General features: G+C 43.9%; 1 protein-coding gene across 6 annotated transcripts in view; it reads right to left on the reverse strand.

Moving 5' to 3' along the window:
* The window catches only part of Adamts20 (a disintegrin-like and metallopeptidase (reprolysin type) with thrombospondin type 1 motif, 20), a 163761-nt gene that overhangs the window by 133739 nt on the left and 11098 nt on the right, over positions 1 to 18924 (reverse strand). For 3 of the 6 annotated variants that reach the window (NM_177431.5, NM_001164785.1, NM_001164786.1), the window contains exons 1-2: positions 1947 to 2298; positions 1137 to 1498 (exon numbers count right to left, since the gene is read on the reverse strand). In NM_177431.5, the coding sequence (NP_803180.3) occupies positions 1137 to 1498; positions 1947 to 2037 (453 nt within the window). In that variant the 5' untranslated portion in view covers positions 2038 to 2298. Of the gene's footprint in view, positions 1 to 1136; positions 1499 to 1946; positions 2327 to 16073; positions 16188 to 18924 lie in introns of those variants that run through there. The other 3 variants (XR_001781518.1, XM_006520863.3, XM_011245594.3) reach the window with 2 other exon arrangements.

Consider the following 18924-nt stretch of genomic DNA (forward strand, 5'->3'; position numbering starts at 1 on the left):
AAGGCTCTTGTCTAGGACATCATCTCAAACCCATGTGGAAGTATCTTTACATTTTGCATGGAGAGAACTACTACTACCAATGTTTGATACACATAATAAACCCTGTTGACTTTGTGCAACTGTCTGAACACCTCTCAGAAAGTATGATCTGTTCAATTTTATTAAGCAAATGTTGGGCTCACGAGAAACTTGTAGCTAAGTTCTGTGGCTGTAACACCAAGGACAGAGCAGCTTTGTTCGTCATAGGATGTTCTCACAGCACATTAGCGCTCAAATATGATGGCTTCACTCGTCACACGAACTGTAACAACACAGAGACTGCCAGATTCCGCTATTTCAGGCATTTGTAGGCAAGTGCGTATTCATGCATCACGAATTAGCTTGGTACTATCGTGATGTTTTAGTTAATTGACTCTCATTTTAACAATGTGATGCTGCATACTTAAAATGACCGTCCTGATAAGAGATTCTGGGTTGGTCCAGACTTCCTAAATATGTCATGGGAGGAGGTATTAAGAACCTGTTTTCAAGGAAGAAAACCAAAAACCAAATGAAACAAGGGAGTGATGTCTTATTTCATTCTCTCTCTCTCCCTCCCTCCCTCCCTCCAGTGAAGTTTCAAAACTCCCTCTCGTTTATTCTTGTCGTTTCTAGTTCTCTGGCACTAGCAACTATATCTGTGGACATATTTCATACCTTTCCAGATCCAGCTAGCATTTACCTTTTCCTTCTTCCGTGGATGGACATCCCCATACAGAAACAAAACGAACTTTCCCCAAATCTTGTCAGCCTCGGGAGCCTTTTTTTATTCAATTGTGCATATTCAATAATTTTTCCTTCCTTTCTGACACATTTACTAAGGTTAAGTAATTCAGGGGATTGGGCACCAATAGCTGCCCATAAAAATCCTGCCCGGAGGTTGTAGAAGCAGAACCCAGAGGCCACTCCTGAGCGCCTCTGGAGCACGTGACAAATGGATGAAAGATGCTCTCTCTCTGCCTGTGGTCTAGGCTCCTCTCTCTGGTGGTCTCTGAGGACTCCAAGGAACCTACTAGGAACCACCCACCATGCCCCAATCCCCAGACAGCCCTGGCCTGGATCAGAGAAAACTCATAGGGAGGTACAATCAGGCTTACCAGTCCTCCACAGAGACTGAAGACAGCAGTGTGGTCCTCTCGCGCGTTGACCTGGCCACGGTAGAAACAGTGGCGCAGGTCTGGGGACTCCGTGCTGCGCCCGCCTGGTCCAGGTACCGGGGTCCCCAAGTGCACCTCAGTGTAGCCTGCAGCCAGGAAGGCCGCATCAGCGCTCAGGTTCAGCTGGAAGAGCTGCCCGTAGGCGCTGATTCGGTAGTGGGTCCTGAACGGAGGAGGCTCCGGCACCCCGGAGCTACGTTTCTTCCGGCTGAAATGCCGGTTCTGGGGAAACACGTCTCCGAACTCATTGACCCGCGTGGGGGTCACCACTTCGTAGGAGGCCAGAGTCTTCACCAGGGCTTCTGCAACACACAGCGAAATGTCTATGAAGCCCCGACGCTGTCCAACCCACAAGCTCTTGAGCCAAGCATCCCTACCCAAGGTCCCCAGTTTTGGTCAGTCTCAGGGGCACGACAGATATACACACACGCACACACCTGGGCACCGTGGGCATGTACTGCTTTCCCACGGGTCCTATATGCTCTATACAGACCTTGCCACCCACCACCCAGCGCAGCCACCTCCTTGCCAGCCCCTCTTCTCTTCCCAGCCTCCAGCAACCCGTGTTGTCCGGATGCACGCTGCTCCATGCCCCACGCGTGCCCGCCGCATGATCAGGAGAGCGTGTCCCCAGAGATTCCACGACAACCAAAAAAGTCCTCGGGGATGCTCTGAGCTGGGTGGCCTGGGGTCTCCAACCAGTCTGCACCACCCACTCGCACCCGGCCCAAGCGCCCACGGCGACCTTACCCTGTCGTGGGTGGAAACGAACTTCCCAGGACCCAGTGAGAAGGAGCGAGATCGGGCAGAGCAACCCGGTCAGCCACTTGGCCACCCGCATGGCTGCACACAGGGGAGGGGATCCCGACTGGGAGGCCGCCCCAGGGCCGCCGGCTCCCCGAGCTCCGCTGCCCTCCTCCGCGCTCTAGCGGTTCTCCGCGGCGTCTCAGCAGCCTCCTGAGCACCCGGGACTGCACCCCGGCTCGCCTCGCCCCGCCGCCAGTCCCCGCTCCCGGCGCCGCTGCCTCATCGCGCGCTGCCCGCCTGGCTCTCTCAGGCCCGCGCGCCCCGCGCTCCCGCGCCACCCTGGGAAGCGCTCGCTGCCCGGCCCAGCGGGAACCGAGCCAGAGTAGCGGGGCGCGCGGGGCGGCGGAGGGCCCGCCCCCCAGGACCTGGTCGACCAATCAGCGGGAGGCGCGGCGGCTCGGCCTCCCGCGCAGCCCCTGCCCCGCGCAGCCCCGCCCGCGGGCGCGCGCACCGGGACCTCCCTGGCTGCAGCTCCGCGTCCCCAGGACCAGCCAGACCCCACGCACGTTGACAGGTGATAGGAGCACGGAGTGAAATGACAAGTGTCAGACCGGGGCCTATGCAATTCACGTTTGAGAGGTCCTATTCGGCTTCCCACGCAAAATAACCATCCGTAACCGGATGCTATCCATGGAGCTTGTGGTGAGGCTCAGTTTTTTGAGGGTCCCTGTGTGCAGGGAGACTCTGGAGTTTGGAGGATACGGAGCTAGAAGACTTGTGTATGACTGCATTAACCTATCTCTCTTGGTTGAGGAAGTTCAAGGAGGTCATTGGAGTCTCCAGAACTCCAGTCACATGTGATTACTGTTGCCTGTCTGCGCCTTTGGTTTTGTGCTTAAATATGCACAAAGGACTCTCCCCAAAACATACAAATGTCAAGAACCACGGAACATCTGCCTGTTTCTGGGACCAATCTCTCCACCGAGTGAAGAAAGCCCTCTGTCAATGTTAACTCTCGTCAACAATATCTGTAGCTCTGAATCCGTGCGCAAGGCCAGGCCCTACTGCAACGGACAAACTTTAGCATGAAGAGAAAAACAGCTTCTTTTCAAGGGTACTTCTCGTGTCCTGAGCTCACCTGTTTGATTTGCAGGATCTGCAATTACTTCTATTACCAGAACGGAAAAAAACGGGGGAGAGGGGCTGGGAGCCTTGAAATCCAACCAAGGCCATTAACCAGGGAAGGCAAACCTTCACGGATACAACGGGGTGACTGCAGCTCAGTTTGGCTTACAGTCACTGTTGCAGTCACTGTTGCGCTCTGGGCTCTTGGCCTTGGAAATTGCCCTCTAACCATACGTTCCCTCCTTCCATGTCACCGGTATCAATCTTCTGTTGTTGGCAGCACGGGTAGTAGAAGAGTTTCAGGAAGGGAGAGTCGAAACTTATATTTGATGGTGAAATCCCCAGCTGGGTGGTGGTATGGTAATCCTCACTCGCTCCTCTTTTCCTTCCCACTTTCCCACCAGTGCCATTCCATCCACCAGAGAATTAGAGAGCATGGCAGGTTTAGGTTAGAATGTGGTGGTCTTAAAGAGAACAACAACGGACTTTACCCACAACTGTGCGTTTAACCTTTACCATCCTCCACGCTGGGCACTTTAATGGCATGCAGCTCTGAGTACATCTTGGCATTTGGAGCCAGGCCTTTCCACCTACAAAGACCCGAAACCAGAATCATACCACACTAATTGCTACCCGACTGCTGAGAGACACCTTGTTTTCATCGCTGAAGGTTCAAAGCATCAAAGCAGTGCTGGTAACGGAGCGTTTCGTTTTCAACACATCTGACATTTTGGAAATATTGTGTTCATGGGACAGTTCATGTGCTGTCTGTGTCACTCTAATCTTATAGATATATTTTAATTAATCCTCTGAGAATTCCATACAATATGTTCTGCCCCCAGTCACCGCCTTTCCCCGCCCCCAACTCCTCCCAGGTCTGCTCCCAACTTGCCAGTATTCTCGCAACTTTGTGTCCTATTATTTAATAGCCTCCGGAGGAGTCCAGTTTGCATTGTCTACTTACTCTTGGGAATAGGGCCATTCACTGGAGTGCGGTTAATAGGGCCATTCACTGGAGTGCGGTTAAACTATAGTGAAACTCACCGGTATAGAAAACAGACTCCTGTCCCCCCAGAAATGACCTGTCCACAGCTGGTGTGTGCCCATGCACCGGTCACACTCCAAGCTAGAACGTTGACTTGCATGAACTAAATGCAGATTTAATGCAGACAGCCACAGCTGTCGTGAAAGTATACACGCAGCCACACTGTCATGTCCAGGAGACAATTTCACTTCAGCTGTCCCTGCCTGGCTCTCCTAATCTTTCCACCCCCTTTTCCACAATGGCCCTGAGCCTTGCTGGGGAGGTAATATAGGTTTCCCATCCATAGCCAAGAACACCACGAACACTTGTGACCAATTGCAAGCTTCCCTATTAACCACTCCCCTCCCTGCTGCAGGAAGAAACTTCTCTTAACAGGAGCTGAGATCTGCACCAATCAGATCTGCCCCAATCAGATCTGCACCAATCAGATCTGCACTGATACAGACAGGAATTTAGAGTCAGTTTGACACTGTCTGAGCTTACCAGAATAATAGTAATAGCTTCACTCCTGGAGCCTGTGAGCTCTGCAACAATGTCGCTGGAGCCATAGTTACAGTGCCAGCATGCATTTGCTCTTAAATCCAGCCAGAAAGTGGTTAGTTACTCTCCTAACGTATGAACTTACAGGCATAGCTCGCCATACCAATGATTGTAGTTCATAGGGTTCAAAGCTTGGTAAAACTTGATAATGAACAGTATTACTTCCCTCATTTTACAGAAAATAAATGTTTATTTTTACATAGGACATAGATTACTATACTGGTTTTTCTGAATTCAAATACTTTTTACATATATTAGTCTGATTTGGGGACATTTCTGTTGTCTCTTATTTATCTTTCCCTACTTGGAAAATTCTCACAAATGAGCTCATCTCAATGGCTGTTTAATCGAACTTTTTTCCCCCTCACATTCATTCTTAGAGGTACCACTTATCGAATTCCTCTGATATCTCAGACCTAACAAACTTCAGAAAAGTTACCTTATTTAATTTACTCACTGCCCATATCATGAGACAAGAAAGAAAGATTAGGTCATTTACTCTGGGATATCCACCAAGTTAGAACCAGGTTTCTTTGGTTTCAAATGTAGCCTTTACTAGAAGAGAGTTGAACTGTTTATACCAGTTCAAATTTAATATACTATTTAAACCAGCAGCAACTCAAAAAAATTAAAGTCTTATTAATACCAAATACATTTTATTTGTAATTCAGACAATTGAGATAAACACAAGCTCGATAGCCAGTTTGCATTATGAGAACTGCTAATATATTCAGGGGTTAGACAGATTTTGTTGAGTAGTACTTGTTTTTGTAAGCATTACTATTATGAAGACATTGTTTATGTAAAGTTGAATCCCATCTCCAGTGCTGGGGAATCCAGCCCAGGGTTTCTCACATGCTCAGCAAGCACTGTATCACTAAACTACTTTCCAGTCTTCATTTGTTAATAATTTTAAGACATTATCATTGTTTCCAAGTACAAAGAGGAAAAATCAAATTTCATGCCCTAATTAGTATGTATTAAATTACACTCTATTATCACTGTTCTTTTATTTATCTGTGTTCAGCACAGTCAATTGTAATCATACGAGAAGTCATTATTAAAAGGTGTTTGAGGCAGTTTCCCTGGTACTAAGGATATTCCCACCATAAAAGGTAATAAATAAACAATTCAATAACTATATAAATACTAATATTGACATTTATATAGCCTAGGAATAACCAAACAGAACATCAAAGCTAACAACCTTTTATTTTTTTTGGAATACTTATACCATTCACATTTATTGTAATTGTAGAAAGGTTACATTCAAGTCAATAATCTCACTGTTCGCTTTCTACTTATACCATTAATCTTTTTCCCCCTTTTTGCTTGTATTCATTTTAACTTAATGAATATATCTTGTGATTCTATTTTATCTCAACTGCTAGACAAACTCTTTTTAAATATTTAAACTAAGTTTATTTATTTTGTGTGTGAGCTTCTCTATGTGAGTTTGTGTGTGCCTCAGAGTTTATTCTCCCCTACTACCATGTAGATCCCAGGGATCAAACTCAGGTTAGCAGGCTTAGGAGCAAGCCCTTTATCCACGGAGTGTGCCTTAGATGAACTCTTTGTTTTGTGATTTAAGTGGTTTCTTTAAGATTTGTGGTAATATCTCCAGCGTGCACTGCTCTACCTTAGCTGTATACGAACGTGATTTTTCTCCTTCCCAAACACTTAACTTTTCTTCACACACACACACACACACACACACACACACACACACACACACACACCACTTCATTGTTCCTGTTGTGCTTGAAGTTATTTCTTTCCATCTTGAATTCCATCTTGAATTTCTCTAACAGTTGAGATAGAACTTATGTGTGTATAATGCAAGTAAAACAATACTGCTGTGGAGCAACTGCATATAGACAAATATTAGGCTCTGATAACTTTTGAAGTAAGTAAGTCTTTGAAGGGGGCAGCTCTGATGCCTTTTTCCCCCAATTGGTTCTTGATTTGTCAGTAAAGAAAGCTGAGGGCCAATTGCTAGGAAAAAGGTGTGGGCAGGACTCCCAGGTTCCCGGAGGAAAAGTCAGATGCAAGGAAGGAGAGAGAGGAGTTTTCTGCCATGCTTTGGAGGGAGAAGAACACAGCAACCATGTGAGGTCTCTGGGGGAGCTGAAGCCTGTGGCCACTACTACAGGCAGGTGGTCAAAGATGTTTGACAGGGGCCAGGTGAGACTAGCCACTGAACTTTAGAGCAGGTGGAGAGATGGAGATAATACATTGGTTAGGGGCACGCTTTTCTAGGTGGGAGAGAGTAACGCCCAGCAATTGTGCCAAGAAGGCAAATTGTAAAGGAACAAACACTCTCTCTCTCTCTCTCTCTCTCTCTCTCTCTCTCTCTCTCTCTGTGTGTGTGTGTGTGTGTGTGTGTGTGTGTGTGTTTCTTTTATGCTCGGATTCAAGGGAAAATGGGACAGGGCTGGTAGCACAGTCACCTTCCAGAGCTAAAGGATGGTAGAGCAAAAGAGATGCTGGGTGGACGCTGGTAGCATTGCCAATCCCAGAGCAAAGGTAGAAGATTAAAACCACATGCAACAAGTCTTCAGTCCAGAAATATAAAAATTCAAAGGAGATATAGAAGAAAAAATGAGAGAAATAAAATGCAATCTTAAACAATTCCTAAGTGAAAGAATTAGATGTAAGACAGGCAGCACAACAAGGGATCTGCCTACAGCCTGGTCTTATGGAGTAATTTTTTCTTCAGTTGAGGCTGTCTCCTTTCAGATGACTCTAGCTTATGTCAAGTTGTCATGAAACTAGTCAATACAGCTGACCCCTTGTCAGTTGAACACATACTCCTATTACTGATCGGCCACACATTTCCTTTATTGCTTTTTCCCAAGATTAGTATTGACATCACAACATAAAATATTTTACAAACATAAAAATTCCCACACTCAAACATATTAAAAATTCAGTCTCCTTTAAGAAATCCTAAGTCTCTTTTAAAATCCAAAAATCTCTCAGCTGTGGGGTCAGGTAAAGTCAAAACTAAGTTAAGTACGTTCTTATTTCAAGAGGGAAGAAGAACAGAGACATAGTCACAATCGGAACAAAGTAAAACCAGATTCCAACGGTATAAGTAACATAGTTTCTAGTGTCTAGGATCCATTCGCAATCTCCTGGGCTCCTTCGAAGAGCCTGGTACACTTCCCCAGTTCCATCCTCAGTAGCTCCCTAAGCTTTGCTGGCTCAGCTCCACTGCTGCTGCTGCTTTTGGGTGGTTGCTATGGTAACGGCATCCCCAAAATGCTACATCCAGACTGCACTGCTCCAAATAGCCTTTTCTGGACTCTCTTTGTGGACCCCAGCCCTGCCGCGCAGTGCCAAGCCTTGGCTGCTCTCCATGACCCCTTTACATCTTCAAAACCAGCACCACCTGGGTGACTCTTACACCACCATGTTCAGCTGCCAGCGCTAGGTACAACCCTGGCCATGTCTGGAACACAGCTTCTGTGTGCTAATTCTCAGAAAACACTGCCCCGGGAGATTTCACTTCAGTAATGCTGGTCTCTTCTTAGTCATTACTAATTGTTCAGCTCCAGCAACACTATCCCAGCAAAGCAAAGGTTTCACTTTAGAACTTCTGGTATCTGGTTGATCACAGCTGATTCGTTAGCCACAGCTAAGCAGGAATTCCAAATCTTAATTCAAAACAACGAACGGCCCCCATAGAGTCTTGAAATGCATCTCTTCGATAGAATTTGCAGAGTGCTCATAAATCTCAAAATGTGGCACTAGCTCAGAGAGTGTCCTCTGGGAATAAAACATAGAACTTTAAAGACCATAAAAATTAAAGGTTATTTCAGAGGTCGTTTTAAATAGCTCTTCTATCAAATAGATAAAGGAAGAAAGGAAGAAACAAAGAAACAAAAAAAGAAACAACCCAAGAAAATTCACCAGTAAGAGCAAACTACACACCAAGGTGGGACCACAAGAATATTTTTATTAGGTATTTTCTTCATTTACATTTCAAATGCGATCCCAAAAGACCCCCAAACCCTCCCCAACTCCCCTACCCACCAACTCCCACTTCTTGGCCCTGGTATTCCCCAGTACTGAGGCATATAAAGTTTGCAAGACCAAGGGGCCTCTCTTCCCAATGATGGCCAACTAGGCCATCTTCTGATACATATGCAGCTAGAGACACAAGCTCTAGGGGGTACTGGTTAGTTCATATTGTTGTTCCACGTATAGGGTTGCAGACCCCTTTAGCTTCTTGGGTACTTTCTCTAGATCCTCCATTGGGGGCCCTGTGATCCATCCAATGGCTGACTGTGAGCATCCACTTCTGTGTTTGCCAGGCCCCAGCATAGCCTCACAAGAGACAGCTCTATTTGAGTCCTTTCAGCAAAATCTTGCTGGTGTATGCAATTGTGTCAGCGTTTGGAGGCTGATTATGGGATGGATCCCCAAGTATGTCAGTCTCTAGATGGGACCACAAGAATATTATGTGTAAAGATATTTAATCTTTTGCAGAGGCAATGAAAAATTAATTCTGTCAATAACACAACTATTGGTTGGAAGAAACGAGAATGAGACGGAGGTAAAATGCCCAGAACACAGCTGTATGCTAAAGTTAATGTAAATAAATGGCTGTGGGAAATTTCACTGCCAGCGAAAATAAAGTCAAGGGAAGGCCATGTGGATGTCCCTGGGCTGAAGCCTTACTGATGTCCATGGACCCTGCTGCCACTGAGGACCATAGTGATGTCCTCAGAGGTCTTCTGTCTCTCTTTCTCGGCTGTGAGACTGCAGTCATTGACACCACTGCATAAGACGCTTTCTTGCCCTTATGGTGTCCCTTGCCTGGATTGCCTGGAGGCTATGTTAAATGTCCATGATCTGTGCTTCTGAGGGCTATGATGGTGTCTCTGATCTGTGCTGCAGTAGAGGGCCACGTTGATGTCCACCAGAGACCATGCTGAGGTCGTTGGCATGCACTGATGCTGGAGGCCATGTGGATGCTCACAGTTCATGTTATGTGGAAGTCCATGATCTGTGCTCCAGCGGACCTTATATAAAGGGCAAGGGAACATTGATGGATGACTGACTGCAGACTCACAGTTGGGGCAGAGAGACATAGAAGACTTCTGTGACAACCCTTTTACATCCATCCCACTCCCATAAAAGTAACAGCTTAGACAGAAGCCATCAGAGATAATGCTTGGAAAATGTGGTCAGGATGCTCGAGTGTGGCTCTCCACAAAATATGACTTTTGGCGGGTGGCAGGTGGAGCGGGACTCAGTTTTCTTTAAGGGGCCGGCCGCTGGAGGTTTAACTGTGCTCCAGTGACTATATAGCAACAGAAAGTGGACTTAGCTTTCTGTGGGGGAGGATCACAAGGTGGGGGGGGGGGAGACCTAAGATGATAGAGAAGTGTGTTTGCTGTGCACTATGTGAAATTTAAAAAATCAATAAAGACATTAATTTGGAAGAAAAGGAAAGAAGTCAGTATGTAACACCAGTGCTCAGAATGAGAACACAAATCAATAAACTAATCTAATCTAATAAATCATATATGTGTGTATATATGTGTGCATACATATACATTACATATAATGTATATGTATATATGTATGTATATATATATGTATATATATATATATATATTAAAATTAACTTCAGAACAATATGCTGTTCAGAGAAGAAAATATACAAGAGACATTATTTGTAGCACATTGCTCTGACAGAGATTTAGATCCAGAATCTATTGGGGGGGGGATCTTCTCTAAATTACAGAGAGACAACCAAATAGAAAAATAATTTTAAAAAACTCCAAAAATTATTTCATGAATTGGGGTTGATATAAAAATTAACTTTAAAAGACTGTAAGATGTTTTAATGTTTTTTTCAATACCTTTGACCATCAAGCAATACAAATAAAGACATAATGAGCTTCCACCACACCCCATAGAGTGAGCAAATTACAAAGGAGAACCAAAGATTTGCTGATGCTGAAACTTCCAGGCACTGATAGAGACTTGAACTGCTATGGCCCCATGGAAACGAGCAATGTCTGAAAGGTGAGCGAGCATCGTGTGTCACAGGAATGCATCCAGAAGTTCAAGAAGAGATATCTAGATTGTTCACAGAGGCGCTGTGTGTGATGACTCAAACTCCAAACTACCCAGAAGCAATCAACAGTAAAATGGAAAAGTGTTGAATGATGGGATATGCAATGTAATTAGACTTTTTAAAAAAATCTATAGTTAATAGAAGGATGTAACTGTAAAAGTCTAAGTTAATAGAAGGACATAACTGAATGCAGTAACCCACACTACACCCTACAGCCTACAGGAATGGGTTCACAGTGTGAATTTCATGTGTATACAGGAGTCATGACCAGCAGATGGAACTGCCTTATGTAATTAGAAATCAGAGTAGTAGCTAATCCCCGAGGTGGAAGAAATAGAAACTGGAACAAATGAATGAGTTCTTAGCACACTAGTTACATTCTGTTCTCAATCTGGAATCTACTGTACGGACAGGCTGTTTGTGGAAGGTTTAGCATCTGCACGCTTGTGCTAATTATTCTGCATGTGTGTGCTTAATTCTGCAATAAATTTTAACTACTCTGTTTGATTGATATTATTAAAACATTTTTTTACTATGTGGAAAAATGTAAAGGAATCAGGTAATTAGATTCTAAACTCATCTTTATAGGTCAATAATTATTCCATATACAATTTAATTCAATAATTTGATCCTAAAATCAGAATTTTTCAAGCCAAAAAATCAGAAAAATTTTGACAAAAAAAATATTTGTCATGGCTACTTATTAACTACTTACCCTAACGCTGGACTGAATTTTTATTTAAAAGTAAAAGGGACTGCTCTTACAAAGGACACAGGTTTAATTCCCAAAACCCACACAACTGCTCACAACTGTCTGCAACTCTAGTCCCAGAAGATTCCACACTCTCTTCTGGTCTCTGCAGACACTAGGCGTGGATGTGGTACACAGACATACCTACAGTTAAAACCCCTACACATAAAATGAGTGAATAAGTAAATCTCCAGAAATTAAAATGAAAGACATAAATATATTTATTCCAAAGACATCTGTGTGTTTAATGAGACAAGATTAACCCATGGTGTTTAGGTGATGAGTTTTTAAAGGTGACAGGAACTAGCTTTGTGCAATGGCCGTGCCACACCCAGTCAGCTTATCCAAGGCATGAATGTTGCCAATTGAAAGAAAGAAAAATAAATTAAAAGAAGGAACCGTAATACTTTCCTCTTGACTTTGAGTCATTTGTTGGTTTTGTTTTAAGCACTGTGGTGCTAATTTTGTCTGAGAGAAGGTAGAGTCCTGACCAGTGTAATAATCATTTTCCAATGCACTAAAAACTTCTTGACTATTGAGGCTTATAACCTACCTGTTGCAACATTTTTTGTAGTACTATATATTGATCCCTACACCCCGTGTTTACTAGGCATGAACTGTATATGGACTTATACCCCTGCACCTCTCTTGCCTTTTTTTACTTTGTGACAGAGTCTCATCTATTTGCCCAGGTTGGTCTTTGCTTACTCTGTAGCTCAGGCCTGCCATGAACCTGTGGACTGTTCAGCGGCCTCCTGAATACCTGAGCCTGCAGAACTGAGCTATAGAGCCTGACTTTTTATACAAGTATCATAGGATTGTTCAGACATAGCGTTGTGACACAGTGACTTCGTACTGAGCACATCAACTCTTTTTTTTTTCATACAGCATGGTATTGATATATAAGGTAACCCTAAATATTCACTAGTGACACACATGCCTTGTCTCTAACCAACAACTCTCTACTTGAACTTAAGGCCTGTGCAACAAGAGAAAAACCATGCCCCGTACTGGAAACCCAGCCAATTACCCAGGGCTGGTGAAGTCACAGAACCTGGAGAAGACCCTACGACCACCATTTTACTAACCCAGTATAATGCCTAACTACATTGTAAACATGTGTCCTCATACCCACTGTTAGGTGTAGTCCTCACCCCTCACCAAGGAAATGTCTCTTTGCAACAAAGCGAGACCATTACAGAAAACCACAACCAATCAAAACCCAGAGTTATTGATCACAATCCAAAGGGATATCTCTAGACTACAACTCCCACATCTCAGGCGCAGGAATCAGTGGGGGTGCAGAGATGGTAAGCATCTTCATCCAGGGGGAAACTCCACTCGCGATGTCTCACCAATATGGCTGTCTAAAATGAACCGAACAAGGCCACCACCAATAAACATGCTACTGTGGATGAGAAGAAAGGCCGAAGGCCTCAGCCCTACACAAAGAACTCCAGGCAACTAAAAGATGCTGAGAGCAGGAGAAACTCTCCCCCATGGAAGAGCACACCAACCGGTTATTCCATACCAAATGGTCAGCCCTGAAATCAAGTGCATACGGTAGCATTACACACAGTGATGATACATTTATGTGTTTAGGAATGTGCACACACATAAACACACATACACTCCTATTAGAAATACCCTGTACTTGATGAAAGAAAATAAGTAGAAGTTTCTTCCTCCCATGACAACAGAAAATCTGGCAGTGTGTTTCTGTGTTCAGAGGATCTCTGTGAAGCTCAAGCTAACAACAGGTAATAGAGAGAAATGTACACTACATAACTAACTTTGAAATATTTTGCTAGATTGTTATGCACAGTGACCTCTTTTGTTCCTATACACAACAAACGTACAGAAAGAAATACTTATTCATGAATTTAAAAACTGAAAGGGCATAATAGAAGCAGATTCTCTATGCTTACATCTTCTCCCACAAAATTAATCCATGAATATAATTTATATACAGGTGTGAGCTTTCCAAAACAAAAATAAAAACAAAAAAAACTACAGTTGTTTGAGAAATGCTTTATAAAATACAGTCCTGTGGTACCGTGTGACCCAGGCATATTCTGAGATGTACCAATAGCTGTCTTCATGTGAGCAATGCGCCAGATTACCCCACCCTAGTGCAAATCTCAGTGAGTGTGCTTACACAGCCTACGTGGGATACAGTCTGATCTGTCAGAACAAATGGCTCATGCCGTCCTGGACGGGAAGGTTTTTAAATGTGACCCAAAATTATGTACAAAGTAAGTTAAAAAAAAACAAAAACAAAAACAAACAAACAAACAAAAAACAGGAGCGAGCAACTACGAAGTATGAGTGGGCAATCAAAGTGAGGAGACAGAAGTATGTCTTGGATCTTCCACATAAGGTGGAGATCATGGCAGAGCCGGAGGATCCGCAACGTTCACTGCAAAGCCTCTGGGGCGGAGCTGAAGTACCGTGAACGTGTTGACTGCCTGTGCGGACAGTGCTTTCAAGGAGCTTAGTTTTGAAGACAAAGTTGGTCCGGCATATGGTTCTGTCTCATGAACTTTATAAATGAAAATGTCTTAAGCCTGTCTAAAAGCTGGTAGAAGAGAACCACTCAAGCGACTGCAGCTGACGCCTGGAGAAACATAGAAACAGAGGTTCATCTGGGGACGTGTGAACTGGCTGCCCAGGGAAGAAAGAGAAATACCTGGTGGGGCAAGCCATACCCTTTGTGGATTGTTGATGGGAATATAAATATGTGGCAGCCATGAAGGCAGTACGGGCATTCATTCCCTCCAAATTAGAACTGGGATGCACCAGGTGACCCACAAAAACCATTTGGAAGTATACGTTCGAAGGAATGGCACACTTAAAATGTTAATAGATGAGAGTTCATGCTTAGTGTCTTTACCACAATGAGGAACATACAAAGAAACCCCTCCCCAGATAGTAACAGCATATGACTCAAAGACAACTACCAAGGTGAGAGGAATTAGTCTATAATGTCCTGGAGGTGGGAGGAGAAGGGTGGTCAGGGATCAAGCAATTATAAATGAATATGAGGCTATGTCGGGGTGACTTACAGTCAACATCATGATTATCATGATAGTTTCACCAATCTATACATTTTAAGCTTTAGGAAATTATAAGCCTATCTGAAATCTGTACAGCAGATGTCTCATTTCTTTCAATGGAATATTTGTAGTTTAAAGATAAAAGGACAAAGGTGTATCTCAATGGTAGTGTGCCTAAGAGGCGCAAAGCCCTGGGTTCAGTCTCCAATATAGGAAAAAAGAAAAAGAAAGTCAATAAAACAAAATTATCTTCTAAGGTCTTCCTGGGATGAAGTCCCTTGGTGGAAATTGATAGACCCAAGACTTCTCCTGCCAGCTTTTCTGGCAGGAGAGATCATACCCTTTGTAGACTATTGATTAGAATATAAAATATGTGGAAGCCATAAGAACAGCACCTTCCCCTCCAAATTAGAACAGGGAAGCATCAAATGATCCCACAAACCCATTCGGGAGTATACGTTCAAAAAACAAAATGGCAATGTTGTTAATAGGTGAGAGTTCACGCTTAGTGTCTTTACCACAGTAAAGAATGAAGTACTAGTACGATTCAAGTATATGAGCGCATGTCCTTTATAGCCCTGTAAGACCGACCTGAGCGCAGGAATTCTGGCTTCCAAAGGCTCCTCGGGTTTCAGGATGACATCCCAATAAACGTTCTCGAAGTCAGAGAAGACATGTGGCTGTTGTGTTCCAAGACCCTAACGAAGTTGGACGCACCGAGGATGGAGGAGACTCAGTGTTTACTGAAATCGGTGCTATGTTGACAGATCCTTTAATCCATCGTGACAGCAAAATACCAAATCCTTGTGTCTTTCCCACACCCGTGTAAAGCGAAGGGCAAGCAGACCAGCATTGACAAACTGTGTGTGAAAAGGAACAGCTGTTCCTTAAATTTGTTAATTCATTTCTAAAGAATTTTTTTCCAAGAGCAACAGATACTTTTAACGAAACAGAGATCCTCGCATTTAATTAGAACGCAGTTGGGGGGACAAGGGAACTGATCTCAGAAATAAACAGAAACACAAAGTCCAAAGCCACCATTGATGGCATCATACAAACCAAGGCAAGCAAAGTGTGAGCTCTGATAATAACTGACATTCAGGGGGTGTTATTACATAACAGGGTTGAACAATCAGGTGAAATACAGTTATTGTCACCATGATCCACTAAGCTGGGTACTACTGGTAGGTCCCAAATGATCCCATGGTTTAAGATTATGATTTCAAGGAAAATAAGTGATGTAATTAATGAGTCCAGTTCTCTCTGCACCACAGTCAACTCTTAATCACACTGTTCTCGCTCAGAACAGCTCTTTCCTTTGTCAAATGCAGAAGTGTAGCCCAGAGACTAAAGCTAGTTGCTCATAAGCATTGCCAGCTCTGAAAGAGGAACTAAACTCGGCTCTCTTCACCCCAGGTCAGCAAGTCCTTATCCATTCATGAAAAGTCACAGATCCTGATAGAATGATTCTTTGTATTTTAAACTTTACACTAAAAAGTCATCCATGGTCAGAACTCACCCCGAGTCACGTGGCTACATCCGTTTTCCAACTTGGGACATTTTTGGATTTGAGGACCTGTGGTACAGTGTAAGTCAGATGGCCATCTGTTCTCATTCCTCAGCAGGACACTCCCTAGGGTGAAAGAAACAACGTGGCTGATCAGGAGTTAATTCAAAAATGAAGTGTGACTCTCCTTTACAGAGTCTAATGAATGTCTATGTTGGAGCCGGTCCTGTGACTCCACCTAGTTTGTGGCTCTCACCTGCAGCCACCTACAGGGTCTAGAAGTGGTCCATGGTTGTGAGTACCTTCAGTTGCTAAGTGACATGAGGAGAAGGATGGCAATGTGTGTGGTCATCACAAACCTCTGAAGTTTAATAGGACTAAAATTTCTGAGGACAGATGAACAACATTAGAGCTATCCAGATTAAGCCTGCAAGCTGCCTGGTGAGGGAAGGAGATCTAGTGTGCGGTCACCATGAAAAAGCCTGCCTCATAGCAGGAGTGACGTCTAACAATGTGCCCCAGCACATGCCGTAGGGATACCCCAGCTGCCAGAGTCTAGAAATGGCAACCCAAAGCAGTCCTTTGCCTCCACAGTGCCCAGAATCCCTTTATGACCAATGCCCTTTGAAACCTGACTATACGAACCCACTCTTCTCTTACCCTGCCACAGCTTCCTAGCAGGTGTCCTCACCTCTGCTCGTCTAAGATTTGATCTGACATTCTCCCTGTTGTTAATATGTTGTTAATATCCTATAAAACATCTCTCTCCCTTGCCGGGACCCTCTCAACTAAACTCAATTTTCCCTGGGTAGGCTTCAGTGATAGCTTTCTGCATTTCACTTTCCAACATACTTTTAATAATACACCCCGAATGGAGAGGGGAAAAAATTTAAAGGACCTGTAAGACAATATTGTTTTTTTTTTTTTTACCTTCCAAGTTCTGTGACCACGCGCTTTATTTGCCCACGTGTGTTGTGGATGTCACAACCCTCTATCTTCTGCCAGCCCCTCCATCTTTAATGTTTTCTTCAAAGCTAAGCTCAAATATCATCCTTACTCATAAGATTACCTGGCGCCCCAGTTGGAATCAGTTAGCCCTTTTTTATTCCTTTTTTTTTGTATCCTTTGGGTTTTGATCTTCTTTCGTTCTGTTTCTTATTAGAGTCATGTAGCAAGGATGTAAGACAAAGCCTAAAAACGTGAATCCCCTATCTATTTACAGCTGTTGGGGAAAACCCGAAAGAACGTGGAAGGGTCTTGTTGCATGCAAACTCAAGGGGCCTTTTGAAAGACGTGACTGAAAACAGGTCTTAGGAATGATCTGAGCGGTGAGCCTGGAGGTCCTAAGGCTCTGCCCTGGGACAGTAACACAAGCGTGTCGTCAATAGAACCAGAGAGGCCATAGTTTCCCACAAGGGTTCAAATGGCTCCAGAAACCAAGCTTAATGAAAGTCGTAGCATCTGTAGGTGACCATAAAGAATGCCATTTGAAAGTTGGTTAAGTTACCAACTTGGAAAGATAACATATGAGTGTTACAGCCCCAGACACTTTGTAAAGGTCTATCTTCCGAGGTTCCCTCCGGCTTTAGTGTTAAAGTCTTTGTCCTTAACTGGTGGCACTATTGATCGCTAGCAGAATAATTGGGAGACACAGCCTGCTGGTAAGACTAGGTTACTGAGGTACATACCATTGAATGGGGATGCTGGGACCCTGGCCCCTCCTGTCTCTTTCTCTTTGTTTCCCAACTGCCAAGGACTTCTGGCATGATGTTTCTCCTTCCAGAGGCCCAAGACCAGTGAGGCCAAATAACCGTGGACTGACCCTCTGAAATCAGGAGTCCATAGCAACATTTTCTCTGTATAATTGAATATTCTCAATTTTGTCACAACAATGGAAAGCCAAGGTGATGTCTATCGAATAAATAATAGAAGCACGATATTTTCCTTTAGAGAATTTTAGTTTTACAAAACAGCATATCTACCAGTTCTCGTACTCCCAAGATAGCCTTCGTTTTCTGTGCAATAGGCATATATGCAATCATTTCCCCCAAGTATGCCCCTCTCCTCTGCCTCTGATAAATGCATCGCTCTTCTCACGAGCAATCCTCCTGTCTCAGTCAGGTGCCTGAGATAGCTTTGCAGCTGCTGCATTTTTCACAACAGAGTGTCATGGCCAGGGTCAGCACAGGACACAGGTGTGGTTGGTCATATCTGTTTAAATGAGATGTTTATCAAGCAGGAAAGAGAACCTCTGTTTTCTCTCAGAGCCATGAAGCCTCAAGATGCCATCCATGTCTTTCACCTTAAAGGTGCTGTTCTCAGCCATCTTCTCTATTTGGGGAAGAAAGGTGTTTTGGAGAAGACAGGGAAGGCTAGCAGAGAGAATTTGATAAGAGTAAGGGTAGCTAGGAAATAGCAAATTTTCTGTTTACATTTTTAATTAACGTTTCCATGTTTTTAATGTTTCCATGTTTTAATGATGAGATTAAAAAACTGTTTTCTTCAATCATAAGAAATCACAAACAGATATCATAAACCCTGTGTTTGAAGGATCCCAGCTGTGAGCACGGCAACCCAGCCTCTGCTGCTTGCCCAGTTTAAACTGTTTGCTTCCACTCTGCCACCCTGGGTGACACTAATGAAGTTTTGAGCGGCCTCATCATGCTACAAGCTGCAGTGCCTTCTCTGACACTCTGGGTTGCTCTATAAATATTTAAATCATGTCGAGTTTGTTATTTATGGGAGTGGGTGGCGTAGGGTTGTCCATCACTGAGAAGGGAGAAGCGTAGCTCTCCCAGAGCATCAATTGGGGTGAAAACTATAAAATCAGAAAGCTTGGCTCTCCTCAGCCTGGTTTCTCTTT

This window comes from Mus musculus, chromosome 15, assembly GCF_000001635.26.
Source record: "Mus musculus strain C57BL/6J chromosome 15, GRCm38.p6 C57BL/6J".
Lineage (NCBI taxonomy): Eukaryota > Metazoa > Chordata > Mammalia > Rodentia > Muridae > Mus > Mus musculus.